Here is a 19,095-nt window from a genome sequence, read left to right on the forward strand (position 1 = left end):
CTTCCTCTGTTATCCTGATAATCATATTGATTTTTACTACTCTTTTAGTGACTACTTTCTGCATTAGAAAATGCATATTTTGACTTATCATCTAAGATTAATTTATATTTACTACCATCTTCCTAAACAATGCTAAGGACATGAACTCCATATCCTCCCCTAATACATCTGCTGTATGATAATATAACACACACCCGACACACACCAAGACATTACTGTTAAGTCAACAATTATTCTGATTTACTCATACTTATTTTAACTACTACTCTTTCCATCACTCATCACCTACTGTTTTTCTTCTTTTGTGAGTGTTTATTAGGGATATATTCTCTCAGTTTATTTTGTCTGAATATGTCTTTCTCACTAACTCTCATTTCTGAAGAATATGTTTACTGGGTATAGAATTTTAGTTTTATAGTTATTTTCTTGTTACACTTCAAAATATTACTTTATTTTTTAATTATCCTGCTGAGGAGTTATGAGGCTTCTTGAATATGAGTTAGATATCTGTGCATTACAAAGTGCTAAGCCATTATACTCTGCTCTCAAATGCTGCTTCCTTCCCATTCTCTCTCTCCTTCTTGGAGCCTAATTACACACTGTGTTACATCTTTTTGATCCATTTTACATCTTTATGTTTATCATGCTAATTTTGATGTTTTCTTAACTTTCTTCCAGTTCATGAATTCTCATTTACTGGTATGTCAAATCAACTCTTAAACCCTTTACTGAGTTAATCAGTTATTTTAATGTTAAGTTCTAGACATTGTTCACATTGCCTTGTATCATATTGCCTAACATATTTGGTTATTTCTAATTGTGTGCTGAACCCATTTTGCAAAACTCATTATTAAATAGATTTGAGGTTAGGGTGATGTCTTCTTCCAGGGAGGATTCATATTTTATTCTACCAGGTATCCTGAGGCACAAGCAGTATTATTTCAATTTAATCCAACTTTAGGTACTGGGAAGATTTGATTTTGCATTTTAGTTCTGGTGAGGAACTATTTACCAACTAGTTGATCTTTATCATAATAGTGTTGACTTTCAGGATCCCAGTGCAAGGCAAGGAGAAGCCTTTAACCCTTGTGACCGCAGAACTCCAATTCCTGTCTTTTAGCTTTGAGAACTTGTTAAAAGCACCTTTCAACCTCTAGGTAAATGCTTCAAAGGGGAAAAAAGCCTGTACCATTCTCTGTCCCCACTGCAACCCAATCCTGGTCTAGTAATTATTGTTGTTGTTTAGTCGCTAAGTTGGGACTGACTCTTTGTGACCCCACGAACAATAGTCTGCCAGGCTTCTCCTGTCCATGGGACTTCCAGGCAAGAGTACTGGAGTGCGTTAATAATTCTTTATTATCAACTCTAAAATGTCCATGGTTTCTATATTTTGTCCATGTTTTCTAGTTATTTTCACTGGTATAGTGAAAGTGAAAGTCACTTAGTCATGTCCAACTCTGAGACCCCATGGACGATACAGTCCATGGAATCCTCCAGGCCAGATACTGCAGTGGGTAGCCTTTGCCTTCTCCAGGGGATCTTCCCAACTCAGGGATCGAACCCAGGTCTCCCAAACTGCAGGCAGATTCTTTACCTGCTGAGCTACCAGGGAAGCCTGAGCTACACTGGTATGAGCTCACTGGTATGGTTGGTCCAAATTACCTGGTCTGGCACTACTGGAAGACTAGATTTTTTTACACCAATTGTATTTGTATCAGTGTATCATAATCTTACTGTTTAATTCAGTTGTTGCTAACTCAAATGCCAATGGAGGACAGATATAAAAGTTACCTGTAGTAGGAACTATGATGAATTAGACAAGTATGACCATTTTAAAGAGGACTAAAGTCAATTCCAGTCAAACGCTGACATGAAAATATATGGCACCTAGGGCTACAACTGTTCACCTGACCTGCCTCTTGAGAAACCCGTATGCAGGTCAGGAAGCCACAGTTAGAACTGGACATGGAACAACAGACTGGTTCCAAATAGGAAAAGGAGTACGTCAAGGCTGTATATTGTCACCCTGCTTATTTAACTTATATGCAGAGTACATCATGAGAAACGCTGGACTGGAAGAAACACAAGCTGGAATCAAGATTGCCGGGAGAAATATCAATAACCTCAGACATGCAGATGACACCACCCTTATGGCAGAAAGTGAAGAAGAACTAAAAGGCCTCTTGATGAAAGTGAAAGAGGAGAGTGAAAAATTTGGCTTAAAGCTCAACATTCAGAAAATGAAGATCACGGCATCCGGTCCCATCACTTCATGGGAAATAGATGTGGAAACAGTGTCAGACTTTATTTTTTGGGGCTCCAAAAATCACTGCAGATGGTGACTGCAGCCACAAAATTAAAAGATGCTTACTCCTTGGATGGAAAGTTATGACCAATCTAGATAGCATATTGAAAAGCAGAGACATTACTTTGCCAGCAAAGGTCCGTCTAGTCAAGGCTATGGTTTTTCCAGTGGTCATGTATGGATGTGAGAGTTGGACTGTGAAGAAAGCTAAGCGCCGAAGAATTGATGCTTCTGAACTGTGGTGTTGGAGAAGACTCTTGAGAGTCCCTTGGACTGCAAGGAGATCCAACCAGTCCATTCTAAAGGAGATGAGCCCTGGGATTTCTTTGGAGGGAATGATGCTGAAGCTGAAACTTCAGTACTTTGGCCACCTCATGTGAAGAGCTAACTCATTGGAAAAGACTCTGATGCTGGGAGGGATTGGGGGCAGGAGGAGAAGGGGATGACAGAGGATGAGATGGCTGGATGGCATCACCGACTCAATGGACATGAGTTTGAGTGAACTCCGGGAGTTGGTGATGGACAGGGAGGTCTGGCGTGCTGCGATTCATGGAGTTGCAGAGTCGGACATGACTGAGCGACTGAACTGAACTGAATTGAGGGCTACAACAGATTCAATTTTCTTTAAAAACAAAACAGAAAACCAAAATGAAAGACCTGCTGATTTTTTATATGTAAAATCTCATCTACAATGCTGGCAACTAATTCTCTATATTTTTAAAGTGTGCAGGCCAGTTGTTTTCAACTGGGGTGATTTTCCTCCCCAGGACATTTGGCAGTGTCTGGAGACATTTTTAATTGTCAAATTGGGAGAATGCTACTGGAATCTAGTAAATAGAGGTAAAACACCATACAATGCACCAGATAGGCCCTACAACAAAGAATCAGTTGGCTCCAAAGTCAATAACATCAAAGTTGAAAAATCCTTTAATAGGTCAACATACTGCTAGCCGAACAAAACATTTACACACTGCCATTTTGCTGTGATGCCAGCAGTCGTCTAGTCCTCCTAAAGCTATATTATAAATCTATGTATATAATCAAAGATGCAAGTACCTATGTTCTTTATGTTCTAGTAACTGGCAATCCCGACACGTCAGTTTGTCACATGTTTCACAGTAAAGCTTCAGCTGCTCCTTCTTATGAAAAGGACAAAATACTGGTCGTTGACTGGTCACACCAACTGCCTCTGTAGAGACATGGGGGAGGGAGCAAAAAGAAGAAAATTAACATAATTAAACAGTAAATAATTATTTGAGTGTTCATTTAAATTCAAATCCACTGAGATGTAAAGGAGGTACAGCTTCATCCACATCACTGTTACCACTAGGTTTTACAGATAGTAAAATATCAAGTACTTTTTTCATTTCTGGAGGAAAAGATAAATGAACTTTTCACTTTAGAATGTTAACATTAAAATTGATTCATGAGAAAAAGAAAGTGTGTAGCTTAAAAGATGCTTTATGAAAAGTTATGACCAACCTAGACAGTATATTAAAAAGCAGAAACATTACTTTGCCAACAAAGGTCTATTCAAAGCTATGGTTTTTCCAGTAGTCAAGTATGGATGTGAGAGTTGGACTATAAAGAAAGCTGAGTGCCAAAGAATTGATGCTTTTGAACTGTGGTGTTGGAGAAGACTCTTGAGAGTCCCTTGGACTGCAAGGAGATCCAACCAGACCATTCTAAAGGAAATCAGTACTGAATATTCATTGGAAGGACTGATGCTGAAGCTGAAACTCCAATATTTTGGCCATCTGATGTTAAAAACTGACTCATTTGAAAAGACCCTGATGCTGGGAAAGATTGAAGGCAGGAGGAGAAGGGGACGACAGAGGATGAGATGGATGGATGGCATCACTGACTCAATGGACATGAGTTTGAGTAAACTCCGGGAGTTGGTGATGGACAGGGAGGCCTGGTATGCTGCAGTCCGTGGGGTTGCAAAGAGTCGGACATGACTGAGCAACTAAATTGAACTGAACTGATGAAATAAAAGAAAAAAAATCTTAAGAAAATAGCCCAGATAAGTGAGTGAAACCAACTGGAATTCTCCTTATTTCAAATGTAGTTTTTTTTTTTTGTTTTTTTTTTATGTGCGATGCAGAAAAATGTAATAAAAATGTATAAAAGAGGTGATGGAAAAATTTTATTTCCCCACTTTTGCAAAACTCCTAACAGAGGATACCCATTGACACAGAGATAATCATAAAATGCATATTATTACATTGCAGTCATCCACATAACTTCTTAATTAGTTATCTACTGTGGAGATAAGACCAGGTAATGCTTATGTTACAACATTAAATGGAAACACAGAATACAAATAAATAGAATGACTGATTAAACAATACTAAGGTAAGCTGAGTGGAATTAAAAATAAAATTAATAAACTAAAAATATGTATAGGGCAATTAGATAAATTTACGGATAAACACAAAAAGGTAAACTACTGTCTAGTTTATCAAAAAGAAGGGAAAACAAAATTCTAGGGAAAAAAAAAAAAAAGGAAAATAACCAGACCGAGAAAGTTAGCAATGTATTAAAAGAATTTTATTTTTAAATTTTATTTATTTTTTATTTATTTTATTTTTTAACTTTACAATATTGTATTGGTTTTGCCATATATCAACATGAATCCTCCACAGGTATACACGTGTTCCCTATCCTGAACCCTCCTCCCTCCCTGTACCATCCCTCTGGGTCATCCCAATGCACCAGCCCCAAGCATCCAGTATTGTGCATCGAACCTGGATTGGCAACTCATTTCATATATGATATTATGCATGTTTCAATGCCATTCTCCCAAATCATCCCACCCTCTCCATCTCCCACAGAGTCCAAAAGACTTCTATACATCATTGTCTCTTTTGCTGTCTCGTATACAGGGTTATTGTTACCATCTCGTTAGTATACTGTATTGGTGTTTTTCTTTCTGGCTTACTTCACTCTGTATAATAGGCTCCAGTTTCATCCACCTCATTAGAACTGATTCAAAGGTATTCTTTTTAATGGCTGAGTAATACTCCATTGTGTATATGTACCACCGCTTTCTTATCCATTCATCTGCTGATGGACATCTAGGTTGCTTCCATGTCCTGGCTATTGTAAACAGTGCTGCGATGAACATTGGGGTACATGTGTCTCTTTCAATTCTGATTTCCTCATCGTGTATGCACAACAGTGGGATTGCTGGGTCATATGGCAGTTCTATTTCCAGTTTTTTAAGGAATCTCCACACTGTTCTCCACAGTGGCTGTACTAGTTTGCATTCTCACCAACAGTGTAAGAGGGTTCCCTTTTCTCCACACCCTCTCCAGCATTTATTGCTTGTAGACTTTTGGATAGCAGCCATTCTGACTGGCATGAAATGGTACCTCATAGTTGTTTTGATTTGCATTTCTCTGATAATGAGTGATGTTGAGCATCTTTTCATGTGTTTGTTAGCCATCTGTATGTCTTCTTTAGAGAAACGTCTATTTAGTTCTTTAGCCCATTTTTTGATTGGGTCATTTATTTTTCTGGAATTGAGCTGTAGGAGTTGCCTGTATATTTTTGAGATTAGTTGTTTGTCAGTTGCTTCATTTGCTATTATTTTCTCCCATTTTGAAGGCTGTCTTTTCACCTTGCTTATAGTTTCCTTTGTTGTGCAGAAGCTTTTAAGTTTAATTAGGTCCCATTGTTTATTTTTGCTTTTACTTCCAATATTCTGGGAGGTGGGTCATAGAGGATCCTGCTGTGATGTATGTCGGAGAGTGTTTTGCCTATGTTCTCCTCTAGGAGTTTTATAGTTTCTGGTCTTACGTTTAGATCTTTAATCCATTTTGAGTTTATTTTTGTGTATGGTGTTAGAAGGTGTTCTAGTTTCATTCTTTCACAAGTGGTTGACCAGTTTTCCCAGCACCACTTGTTAAAGAGATTGTCTTTTCTCCATTGTGTAGTCTTGCCTCCTTTGTCAAATATAAGGTGTCCATAGGTGTGTGGGTTTATCTCTGAGCTTTCTATTTTGTTCCACTGATCTATATTTCTGTCTTTGTGCCAGTACCATACTGTCTTGATGACTGTGGCTTTGTAGTAGAGCCTGAAGTCAGGCAGGTTGATTCCTCCAGTTCCATTCTTCTTTCTCAAGATTGCTTTGGCTATTCGAGGTTTTTTGTATTTCCATACAAACTGTGAAATTATTTGTTCTAGCTCTGTGAAGAATACCATTGGTAGCTTGATAGGGATTGCATTGAATCTATAAATTGCTTTGGGTGGTATACTCATTTTCACTATATTGATTCTTCCAATCCATGAACATGGTATATTTCTCCATCTATTAGTGTCCTCTTTGATTTCTTTCACCAGTGTTTTATAGTTTTCTATATATAGGTCTTTAGTTTCTTTAGGTAGATATATTCCTAAGTATTTTAATCTTTTCATTGCAATGGTGAATGGAATTGTTTGCTTAATTTCTCTTTCTATTTTCTCATTATTAGTGTATAGGAATGCGAGGGATTTCTGTGTGTTGATTTTATATAGTAGAAGGAAAGAAATCTTAAAATTTAGGGCAGAAATACATGCAAAAGAAAAGAGACCTTAGCAAAAATCAACAAAGCCAAAAGCTGCTTCTTTGAAAGGATAAATAAAATTGACAAACCATTAGCCAGACTCATCAAGAAACAAAGGGAGAAAAATCAATAAAATTAGAAATGAAAATGGAGAGATCACAACAGACAACACAGAAATACAAAGGATCATAAGAGACTACTATCAGCAATTATATGCCAATAAAATGGACAACATGGAAGAAATGGACAAATTCTTAGAAAAGTACAACTTTCCAAAACTGGACCAGGAAGAAATAGAAAATCTTAACAGACCCATCACAAGCACAGAAATTGAAACTCTAATCAGAAATCTTCCAGCAAACAAAAGCCCAGGTCCAGACAGCTTCACAGCTGAATTCTACCAAAAATTTAGAGAAGAGTTAACACCTATCCTACTCAAACTCTTCCATAAAATTGCAGAGGAAGGTAAACTTCCAAACTCATTCTATGAGGCCACCATCACCCTAATACCAAAACCTGACAAAGATGCCACAAAAAAAGAAAACTACAGGCCAATATCACTGATGAACATAGATGCAAAAATCCTTAACAAAATTCTAGCAATCAGAATCCAAAAACACATTAAAAAGATCATACACCATGACCAAGTGTGCTTTATCCCAGGGATGCAAGGATTCTTCAATATCCGCAAATAAATCAATGTAATACACCACATTAACAAATTGAAAAGTAAAAACCATATGATTATCTCAATAGACGCAGAGAAAGCCTTTGACAAAATTCAACATCATGATAAAAACTCTCCAGAAAGCAGGAATAGAAGGAACATACCTCAACATAATAAAAGCTATATATGACAAATCCACAGCAAATATTATCCTCAATGGTGAAAAATTGAAAGCATTTCCCCTAGAGTCAGGAATAAGACAAGGGTGCCCATTTTCACCATTACTATTTAACATAGTTTTGGAAGTTTTAGCCACAGCAATCAGAGCAGAAAAAGAAATAAAAGAATTTTAAAACCACAACACAACAAGACCAAATGGAATGAATCCTAGCAAGGCGAAGATGGCTCAATACTGTCATAGCTTCCCCGCTCCCATCTCCTTGAGGTTCAAGTCATCTGGGCATCACAGTAGATGATGGGTAGTCAGATACCCTTGCTTGGCTTGGGACATCCTGGTTTGTGCCTGCTCTTCAGGAATAATTATATTATTATAATACCTGATGTAGATAATTAACATGTCACCCATTTATAGACTTCTTTTATGTATGAGGAATTTCGATTCTGACCCACAGTCATCCTCCTAGCACTAAGTCTCATCATGATCAGCCTGGATGATTGAGAAGTCCGCAGAAAGCACCACATAAAGACAAGCCTCTCAGACTTTTTCATCTCTAGAGACCTATACTTCATTTTAGCTGCTTATTCCATTTCATATACATCATGGTCTCACCCTAGATTTTCTATCGTTTGTTAACTATTTCATTTCTGTAATCATAAATTCAAATATTCCACTTTTAATAACTTCTACTTTCTAACTTTCCAATTCTTCAACTACTCTCATTATACCTCACCGATATCTCTAGTCCCTAACTGCTTCTTCTATCCTAACAACTTCACTTTCTCTCTACAGTTAAAACCCCAAATTCTTCATGTCAACACATGCCATTATCTGTATCATTTACCCAGTGGAAATCCAACTGAACCCCAACCATAAATAGTTCAATTCTTCTCTATAAACATCAGACTCTGGAGGACTGACAGAGGAAGTTTTAAGTGCTATATCAAATGCAACCTCGATGCTACCAAGTAATTTTATTTCCAAAGCTAGAGCTCTCTTTCAACAGACGTTATTTCAAGTATCCTCCATGTCCCTTACCTTTTAAGTCCTTAATTCTTCTAATCTCTTTTTCAGTAGACATTGGACTTCACAGGAAAACAAGTCTTTCTAGTACTAATCTACTAAATTTATCTGAGACTATACCTGGCCTTTTCTCTTTTTTCTTCATTGGTGTTCTTGGACATTATATCCCTTTTCCTGTGTCTCAGCACTCTTAGCCCCATCTCTTACTACTCTTCTTGCATCTTACTCTCAGGTACAATCAATGTTCTCCCTCTGGAAATTTGTGCATGTGCTTCGGTTTTCTCCACCCTTCTCATTTATGTGATGAACTTCTATTTACCCTTGAAGTCCCAAATGTGGCTTTCAATGTAAACCCCCAAGTCTGCGTTTGGTACTCCTTTCATGTGCTCCTACAGAATTTATGAGGTTAAACTATGATTGCTAATCTGTTCATAGTCTTCATCATACTGATACTTCCTGGAGGGTAGGAAGTACCCGTCTTACTCGTTCATCTCTTTAATCTAGCAAAGTTCCTGGAATATAGAATAGACATTCAAACCCTTTGTTGACTCAGTGAATAAAAAAGCAGTGAATTAATTTTTAAACAAAAATATATTAATGAGCCATAAAGATGAACAAAGAGCTGATAAATATTACAACACGGATAAAACCTGAAAACACTGAGGTAAGTGAAATAAGCCAGACATTGAAGGACAAACACCATATGATTTCACTTGTATGAGATATCTAGAGTAAGCAAATTCATAGAGATGAATCATAGATTAGAGGTTAAAAGGGGCTGGAGAGGAGAGGGGAATGGGCAATTACTATTTATTGGGTACAATTTATCTTGGGGGTGCTAGGAAAGTTTTCTAAATAGTGGTGATGGTTGCGTAACGCTTTGGATACAATTAATGCCACCAATTTGTACACTTAAAAATGGTTGGAATGTCAATTTTTAAGTTACATACATATTTTACTATAATAAAAATGTATTAGTCAAGTTTACATTATAAGCAACACAACAAAAATGCAGAAACCATCATTACATAAAAAGCAAAGCTTTAGTTACCTATATAATAAATATCATGAAACAGGTTTACTACGAGAATATCAGTGAGAAAAAGAATTGTAAAACTTCTTTTAACTCACCCCTTGTCATCTTAAAAAGAAAGAAATAGAGAAATTTTAAAAGCAACTTTTTTTTAGTTGTACATTCATACCAAATCAAGGCATTTATAGGAGGAGGGTTGTGAGTAAAAATAATGCAGAATAATACTAAATCTACTTAACAGTTACTTACCAACATTTACAAGTATTCAAATTCAACTACAATAGACTTTCTCATATTAAAAGACAAGAGTATATTTAATGTTTACAACTGTATCAAAACAAGTTAATATGGGAAGGAAAGAATGACCTGGGAAGGACAGAGAAAAAATGAGTTTTAAAAACTAATTTATTACCTGGAGATACTTCCTCTTTCTGTCTCACAGTGTGGTCTTTTGTGAATTTCACCCTTTGATGAGCTCTGATGCATGTCTTGCAGAGCCATTCAACACACTCTACGCAAAACCCATTAGCTTCTGCATTGTCCTCACAGCTTGTACATACCTAATAAAAAGAAACATGTCCCATCAATTTTTAAGAATAAAGAAAAGGTGGTCTCACAACTAACCACACATAAATGAACCCATACTTACTAGTTGAGTAGTCTTAGGCAGTTTTAGAAGGTTCATCTTAAAATAATGGCAATAACATGAACTTTACTAAGTGGTTATGAAGAATAACATGGGGGAAGTCAAACATTATTGGAATAATCACACTAATACAAAACTACAAATTGAAAAGTGCCATAAAGGAAAGGTATGAGAAACTATAAAAACATATGATGGGGGAAAGTCATCTTTGAGTAGGGTTCAAGTGTTGGGAAAAGTGAAGAGAGATCACCCAGACAAGGCTTTCTCTAAAGATAAAGATAAGAAAGCTGAGTCATCAATTACTGGTGATGGTCTTCTAGACAGAGAGAACAGCATGCCAGATCAGCAAAAGGGCAGGTATTTCTGCACAGAGGGAAGTAGGAGCCCTTTGCAGTGCTACAAGTGGAGATGAATGAAGGAGATTTGGAAGTAAAACTGACTGGTTTGGAGGATACACTGGATATGCGAGATGAAGAGACAGCAAGAGATAGTACCTTTCCCCCCAGCTTGTATAACTGTGTAGATGTTAGCCCTCTTTTCTAAGAACAGATATTAAAGTTACACAACACATAAACAGTCCTCATAACACCATTTATGATTGGGAAAAAATGTTTTCCCCTCAGTCAGTGGTTTACATTAGTCAAATCCCAAATATCTGGATAATACTTCCACAAACCCAAACTTGCTCTTTCTCAGTTCTTGCTTTTCACCTTTCTAACATCATTTGATGCCACTCTTATGCCCTAGAAATAATTTTGATTCCTTGACACTTCCACATCCTCTTATCTCCTGGATTGCCTCTCTGGATCCCACCACTACTCTTTCTCCTCTGGATTCTGTAAATTTTTGCTAGGTTTAAAGACTGGTCTCATCCATTCCCTCAGCTTCAACTATCACCTCTATAAGGATGTCACCCAAAACTTAATCTCTACATTCTGCAGCAAAAAGGAGTAAGGGATTTCTATACATACTTTTAGGGAAGGATGTCCACTATAAAAAGTAAAACCAAAAAAGCGAAGTGTTAAAGCATACCATATTACTGCTTATCTAAGAAAGACGCAGATGAGCTGGAATGACTTATTTGCTTAAATCTTTAAAATAACATAAAATTACTTATATTATAAAACAATATTAAAAATGCAAGGATAAACCATAAAAGAAATCAAACGGTTAGCTGTAAGATAAGAGAAAATATAGGGTAGGTGAAGATGGAGATAGAAGTTTGAGTTCCCTGAAAACATTCTGTTTCATAGATTTTTCTTTGGAACCAGTATATGAATATTTTATATGTAGTTTTACAAATTTCAAATTAAAAAAAAAAAAAAAAAAGTTCAGTTCAATTCAATCGCTTAATTGTGCCTGACTCTTTGCGACCCCAAAGACTGCAGCATGCCAGGCTTCCCTGTCCATCATCAACTCCTGGAGCTTATTCAAACTCATGTCCATCAAGTTGGTGATGCCATCCAATCATCTCAGCCACAGTCCGCTCCTGGACTCATTTTTCCTGACTGTATAGAGCTTCTCCATCTTTGGCTGCAAAGAATATAATCAATCTGATTTCAGTATTGACCATCTGGTGATGTCCATGTGTAGAGTCGTCTCTTGTGTTGTCGGAAGAGGGTGTTTGCTATGACCAGTGCGTTCTCTTGGCAAAATTGCTAGCCTTTGCCCTGCTTCATTCTGTACTCCAAAGCCAAATTTGCCTGTTACTCCAGGTATCTTCTGACTTCCTACTTTTGCATTCCAATCCCCTATAATGAAAAGGACATCTTTTTTGGGTGTTAGTTCTAGAAGGTAGTGTAGGTTTTCATAGAACTGGTGATCTTTAGCTGCTTCGGCATTAGTGGTTGGGGCACAGACTTGGGTTACTGTGATATTGAATGGTCTGCATTGGCAACGAACAGAGATCATCTGTTGTTTTGAGAATGCATCCAAATACTGCATTTCGGACTTTTTTGTTGACTATGAGGGCTACTCCATTTCTTCTAAGGGATTCTTTCCCACAGTAGTAGATCTAATGGGACAGGGGTGCCTGGTGGGCTGCTGTCTCTGGGGTCGCACAGAGTCTGACACAACTGAAGCAACTTAGCAGCAGCAGCAGTCCATTTTAGTTCATTGATTCCTAAAATGTCAACGTTCACTCTTGCCATCTCCTGTTTGACCACTTCCAATTTACCTTGTTTCATGGACCTAACATTCCAGGTTCCTATGCGATATTGCTCTTTACAGCATCAGATTTTACTTCCATCACCAGTCACATCCACAACTGGGGGTTGTTTTTGCTTTGGTTCCATCTCTTCATTCTTCTTGGAGTTATTTCTCTACTGTTGTCTAGTAGCATATTGGGAACCTACCAACCTGAGGAGTTCATCTTTCACTGTCCTATCTTTTTGCCTTTTCATCCTGTTCATGGGGTTCTCAAGGCAAGAATACTGAAGTGGTTTGCCATTTCCTTTTCCAGTGGACCACGTTTTGTCAGAACTCTCCACCATGACCTGTCCATCTTGGGTGGCCCTACATGGCATGGCTCATAGCCCTAAAAAAAAACTAAAGCCCTAAACAAAACCATAAACAAAAGCAAAATGAAACAAATGAACCTGCCTATCAAGTGGGTGACTTAACCATATAGAGAAGAATTACTTAAGTAACCTTAAAACATGATGATTTGGTTGAATATCTCCAGTACATACATTTAGTAATTGTTACCTTGTTTTCTGTTTTGACAGAGACAATTCTATAATTTCTACTTTCAGTACCAACTCTGTCTTCACTCTTACTCTGCAAGTCTCATTTATGCTTAACGAGCTGCTTCCACATTAGATTCTAGCAATAGGTGGTACTGGAGGAAGACTGCAATGCCAGAGGGAAAGATCATCTTAGTTGGCTTCCTATTTGCTCAACTTTTCATCTACAATTCTAGATTTGACTTAAAAATGTCAATATATCCTTGATATATTTTTCCTTTTTCCTTCCTCTTTTAAAAATAAAAAAGCATTTGCTGAATCATTCTCTTGAAAATCATAGAAAAATTGGCCAACAAAGTGCTCAGGAGCATCCATATTGTGTTCTCTAAATACCATTTCAGACTAAAAGGAACCAAGGCTCTCAGAAGAACCAACTCCTGCAGGTTGCAGGTATAGAGCAGAAAATGAACAAGATCTTGTCAAAATAGAAAGCAAGGAAGATAGCAGTGACTACTGGGATTGTGTTGGAAGGACTCAGGAATCCTCACTGCCAAGATGGCACAAATTTGAGCACCAATAAGAATAACTACAACACATTTCATGTTAATACTCCATGAGTTAGTTCATAACAATAAGCACACACACCACTCGTTAGTCACCTCTGAAGAATGCTAAGAAAATAAATCACTACTCTAAAATTTAGCAACTCAAGGGAAAGAATTGAGCATTTATCTACTTTTCCTGTAAACCTAAGAATCAATGAAGGATGCTTTTCTCTTCCTATTCCAGTTGAGAAATAAAGGAGAATGACAGAATAAAATGTCATCCTTTTTCAAAGTCTGAGTGAAATATGGAATCCTGGCAGTGATCACTGATGGCCATTAACATCAGAAAAAAGACAACCAAGCATCACAATCTTTCTGCTTGAAAGACACACAGACATATGGATGGACATATTCTTATATCCTCTTACCCAGTGGGACTCAAATATAAACCAGCCTCTACATTTTTATCACCAGTTTACACAAAATACAGCAGAGAGGGAAGCATGTCAAATGACTTAAGAGGTGCACAAAATTCAGAATAAGGCTAATTTTACTGGACTAACAACCCAGTTTACCCAGCAAATATATTAAAAGGGAGGAAAAGAAAGCCAAGCAGGGAGAAGGGATAATTTGAAATTAATTAAAGATATGCTTGAGACAAACCAACAAAATGCATGATAAGTTCTCCAGTATTCTAGGCTGCCACATTAAGAGGAAGCAAGATACTCAAGACTTAATATACTTACCTGATTAGACTTTTCTACTGTACTGCTGGGAACCTCAGTAGTGTCCTTCACAAAAAAGTTATCTATGATGTGTCTCTCTGCACACTCTTGGCTGCAAACGGGACACCGAATAACTCCAACTGGGAAAGACAAAATTGTATTTTTAACTTTTTTTTTTCATTGACACATAATTGACATAACACAGTAAGTTTAGGCTGCACAACGAAAGAAATTGATGTCTGTATATATTGCAAAACGATCACCACAAAAAATCCAGTTGAAATCTGTCATTGTACACAATTACAAGTTTGGTGTTATTTTGGTGGTGAGAACTTAAGATCCACTCCCCTAGCTCCTTTCATATATGTGATAGTTTTATGAACTATAGTCCATACTGTACATTACATCCCTAGGACTTATTTTATAACTGGAAATTTGTAACTTTTGACCCTTTTCACCCATTTTGCCCACCCCCAACAGCTACCTCATGCAACCACCAATCCTGTTGATATCCATAAGCTCACATTCTAAGTTTTAAAACCAAATATGGAGTCCTAACCCAACACATCTCATCCAAACTGCGAATGGGTTCTTTTACAGGTCTACTATCTTCAAATTTATACCTGTTGTTACTTAACTTAAAGCAATTCACTTTTATGTACATATATGAATTTTACACGCAGGTGCACCATGTGTGTATACATATAGTGTGTGTGTTTATGTGTATGTCCCACACTAGTATATTAAATGATGAAAAAATGCTCATAACTTTAAATGAGATGCTCTTCTAAATAAACATCCCCTCGGGCTATTCTTTTTATTGTTTAGCAACTTCTCTCAGAGAGATATGCAGAATCATATGGACCCTCCTAAAGGAATTAGAGTTCTGGTTCTCTCTGGGCCTACAAGATCGGGATTGCTAAAAGTGGAACACAGACACACTTATTTTGTTTAAAATATCCATGGGAATTCAGAAAACACTAAATTTGCTTCCTTTAAGTGCAAACAGTGTTCCTTTGGGAGAGGGGAGATCTTTCACAGTGCTTGTCCTGTGTCCCTTTGTGGGAGTTGTGAAACAATAAATGAATGAATTAAAATCTAAATTTTAAAAATCTTAATTAAAAAACTAAAACTATTTCACAATAATAAAAAATATATTAAGTACTTAGGAGTAAAGTTTTGAAAATGTGTAAGGCCACTGTGTAGAAAAATGTTAAGCTATATTTAGAACCATTAACAAAAAATACCTAAGTAATGAAAATACCATGTTCTTGATGGTAAAGGTGCCAAGTCTCTCCAAACGTATCTATAGATTCAATACAGTTATACACATGACAGATGTGGCGCTAGAAATTGGTGGGAAAGGGGAGGAAAACTTTTCATGCTGCTACAGCTCTCTACAGTGGGAGAGGGATGAAATTAGATCCCTGCTGCTGCTGCTGCTATGTTGCTTTAGTCGAGTCCGACTCTGTGCGACCCCATTGACAGCAGCCCACCAGGCTTCCCGTCCCTGGGATTCTCCAGGCAAGAACACTGGAGTGGGTTGCCATTTCCTTCTCCAATGCATGAAAGTGAAAAGTGAAAGTGAAGTCACTCAGTTGTGTCCAACTCTAGCGACCCCATGGACTGCAGCCTACCAGGCTCCTCCATCCACAGGATTTTCTAGGCAAAAGTACTGGAGTGGGGTGCCATTGCCTTCTCCAGAATCAGATCCCTACTTGACTTAATTCAAAATTTTGGATAGGACAGATGAAGAAATTTAAAACTTTCATGAGGAAATAGAGGAAAGTATCTGTGTAACCTTAGAGCTGGAATAAGTTTCTTAATCAAGAAAACAAAAAGCAAGAGCACAAAGGAGAAATGAATGAATTCAACTTCAGTAAAGTTAAGAACTACAGTTAGGCAAGAGATTACCATGAAGAAAATGAGAAAATAAGCCCTCAATTGGGAGAAGGTATAGATAGAACATAGAACTGACAAGAAATCAGTAATTCAAATCTGTAAAAATGTGGCAATGCACTTCACAGAATAGAAAGATTGAATAAACATGCTTTTCCTTATTCCAGATAAGCACAGCTAAAGACTCTACACATTCTATACAAAACTGAGAAAGGCAGAGAGGAGGCAGACTGTCTAGAGACCTCAGGACCTGAGGAATGACAATGGTGAGTTTGCTGGGTTTTCTTTTAGCCTCATATATGCTAAAGTGGGAGCTCATGAAGCTGTAGTCTCAGAAACACCAAAAGGTAGTTAAAAAAAAAAAAAATCCACAAAAGGGTGCTCCCTCTACTCAAAGGACCAGGAACAGGGCAGTCTGGCAAGACAGAAAACTGACGCCTAACCACCACAGAAAAAAAGTATTTCCTCTCCTACCAGCAAAGGTCCAGTGGGAAGCTTCAGCTTCTACCCTGGCCAAGCAGAAACCAGCTGCCCCCACCATTCCCTGCTGCCTGTGTCAGAGAAGCCTGGTGGGGAGCTAGGGCTTTGGTCCTCACTGGGTGGTAACGAGGCCCCCAGCAGTGCCCATGGAGATGACGTGAGGAGCCTAAGCGTTTATGTCCAGAACAGTAATCAGGTACTCCCCTGCCTCCAGGCTGAAGGCCTGGTGTTAAGTCCAGACTTCCATTGCTATTTATCAGTAACCTCCCTCACCCCTATATCCCTTCTCCTTTGATGTGTCAATGAAGAACAGATGAGAAACACTAAATAGGCACCCATACCCCTACCATCCGGGGAGGTATTAGCAGTGCCCAGTGGGAGCATCAACTTCCACACCATCAACCAGTGAGGAGGAAGATCTCTCACCAGGACAGCAAGGGATGCAGCGCAAGAAACTTAAGACTTCAACCTCCACCTCACAGAAGCAAGAAATAATAAATGTAAGAGCAGAAATCAATGAAATTGAAAAACTGAAAGTCAATTCAACAAAAAGTTTATTTAAAAAGGTCAATAAAATTAACAAACCTCCAGCAAGACTGATAAAGACAAAGGAGAAGACACAACTTACCAAACATAAGGAATAAAAATGGTGATATCACTACAGACCATAAGACAGCAAAAGGATGACAGGGAAATACTAAGAACACTACTCACACAAAATGACAATATAAATGAAATGGACCAATTTCTCAAAAGGGACAAACTACTATAAAATAATTTGAACAGCCATTTAATTATATGGAAATCAGCTCTAAACAGAATTAAATACTAACAAACATGTATAGTACTAGTATGCTGAAAACTACAAAATTTTGGAAATCAAAAGAGATCTAAATATATGGAGAGACAATGTTCATGGATAGAGATAATCAATGTAGTAAAAAGTAATGTGATCTACCAGTTAAACAGAATTCCTAATAAAATCCTAACAACATTTCCTTTTGCAGATAGACAAGATTGTTTTAATATTTATATTAAAAGGCAAACGCACTATAATAGCTGAATGGATAATGGAAAGGAGAATAATAAAGAATCACTATCCAATTTCAAGACTTACATAGCAGCAGTAATCAGGAATGTCCGTTATCGAACATAGGATAGACACACAGGTAAATGAGAAAGCATAGAGACTTGAAACAGATCTACACAGGTAGGGCCAACTGATTTTTGCACCTTTATGCTGATTAACTACAAAATGTTGATAAGAGATACTGTTCATGGATTGAAAGATTGTTGTTGTTCTTGTTCAGTTGCTCAGTCGTGTCTAACTCTTTGCGACCCCATGGACACCAGGCTTCCCTGTCCCTCACCAACTCTTGGAGCTTGCTCAAACTCATGTCCATTGAGGTGGTGATGCTATCCAACCATCTAGTCCTCTCTTGTACCCTTCTCTTCTTGCCTTCAATCTTTCCCAGCATCAGGGTCTTTTCTAAGGTGTCGGCTCTTCACATCAGGTGGCCCAAGTATTGGAGCTTCAGCATCAGCCCTTCCAATGAATATTCAGGACTGAGTTCATTTAGGATGGACTGGTTGGATATTCTTGCAGTCCAAGGGACTCTCAAGAGTCATCTCCAATACCACAGTTCAGAAGCATGAATCCTTCGGCGCTCAGCTTTCTTTATAGACCAACTCTCACATCCATACACGACTACTCGAAAAACCATAGCTTTTACTAGACGGACCTTTGGTGGCAAGGTAATGTCTCTGCTTTTTAATATGCTGTCTAGGTTTGTCATAAATCTTTTTCCAAGGAGCAAACATCTTTTAATTTCATGGCTACAGTCACCATCTGCAGTGATTTTGGAGCCCCAAAGAATAAAATCTGTCAGACTTTATTTTCTTGGATTGAAATGCATCACAGTAAAGATGTCACTTCTCGCAACACTGGTCTGTTGGGCTAAGTGTATTCCTATCAGAATCATAGCAAGATCTTTTTGTAAATATAGATAAGATTATTCCAAGATTTATGTGGAAAAGGAAAGGAACTAGAATAGGTAAAACAATTCTGGAAAAAGGAAAATATAGTGAAAAGAATCACTATCCAATTTTAAGACTTACATGCAGTAACTTAGACAGGATGGTATTGGCAGGGTACATGCATAGACGAATGGAATAGAATACAGCAGCAAGAAGTACACCCACACAAGTGCAACTCATTGTGACAGAAATGTGAGAACAATTCAGTGGAAAAGGGAAGACTTTTCAACAAAAGGTTGAAACAACTGGGTACACATAGGAAAAACTGGACTTCAACTTAACCTTCACATTTTATATAAAATTAACTCAAAGTGGATCAGTTT

At 37.6% G+C, this 19,095-nt stretch overlaps 1 protein-coding gene across 3 annotated transcripts in view; it reads right to left on the bottom strand.

Moving 5' to 3' along the window:
• Window positions 1-19,095, bottom strand: part of TRIM24 (tripartite motif containing 24) — a 114,860-nt gene that overhangs the window by 48,651 nt on the left and 47,114 nt on the right. For all 3 annotated transcript variants that reach the window (XM_086395347.1, XM_086395346.1, XM_086395348.1), the window contains exons 2-4: window positions 14,378-14,496; window positions 10,169-10,316; window positions 3,362-3,494 (exon numbers count right to left, since the gene is read on the bottom strand). In XM_086395347.1, the coding sequence (XP_086251473.1) occupies window positions 3,362-3,494; window positions 10,169-10,316; window positions 14,378-14,496 (400 nt within the window). The remainder of the gene's footprint in view (window positions 1-3,361; window positions 3,495-10,168; window positions 10,317-14,377; window positions 14,497-19,095) is intronic.

Source organism: Bos grunniens, chromosome 4 (genome assembly GCF_055505025.1).
Source record: "Bos grunniens cultivar Pamir isolate PY7600 chromosome 4, Bosgru_T2T1.0, whole genome shotgun sequence".
Classification (NCBI taxonomy): Eukaryota; Metazoa; Chordata; class Mammalia; order Artiodactyla; family Bovidae; genus Bos; species Bos grunniens.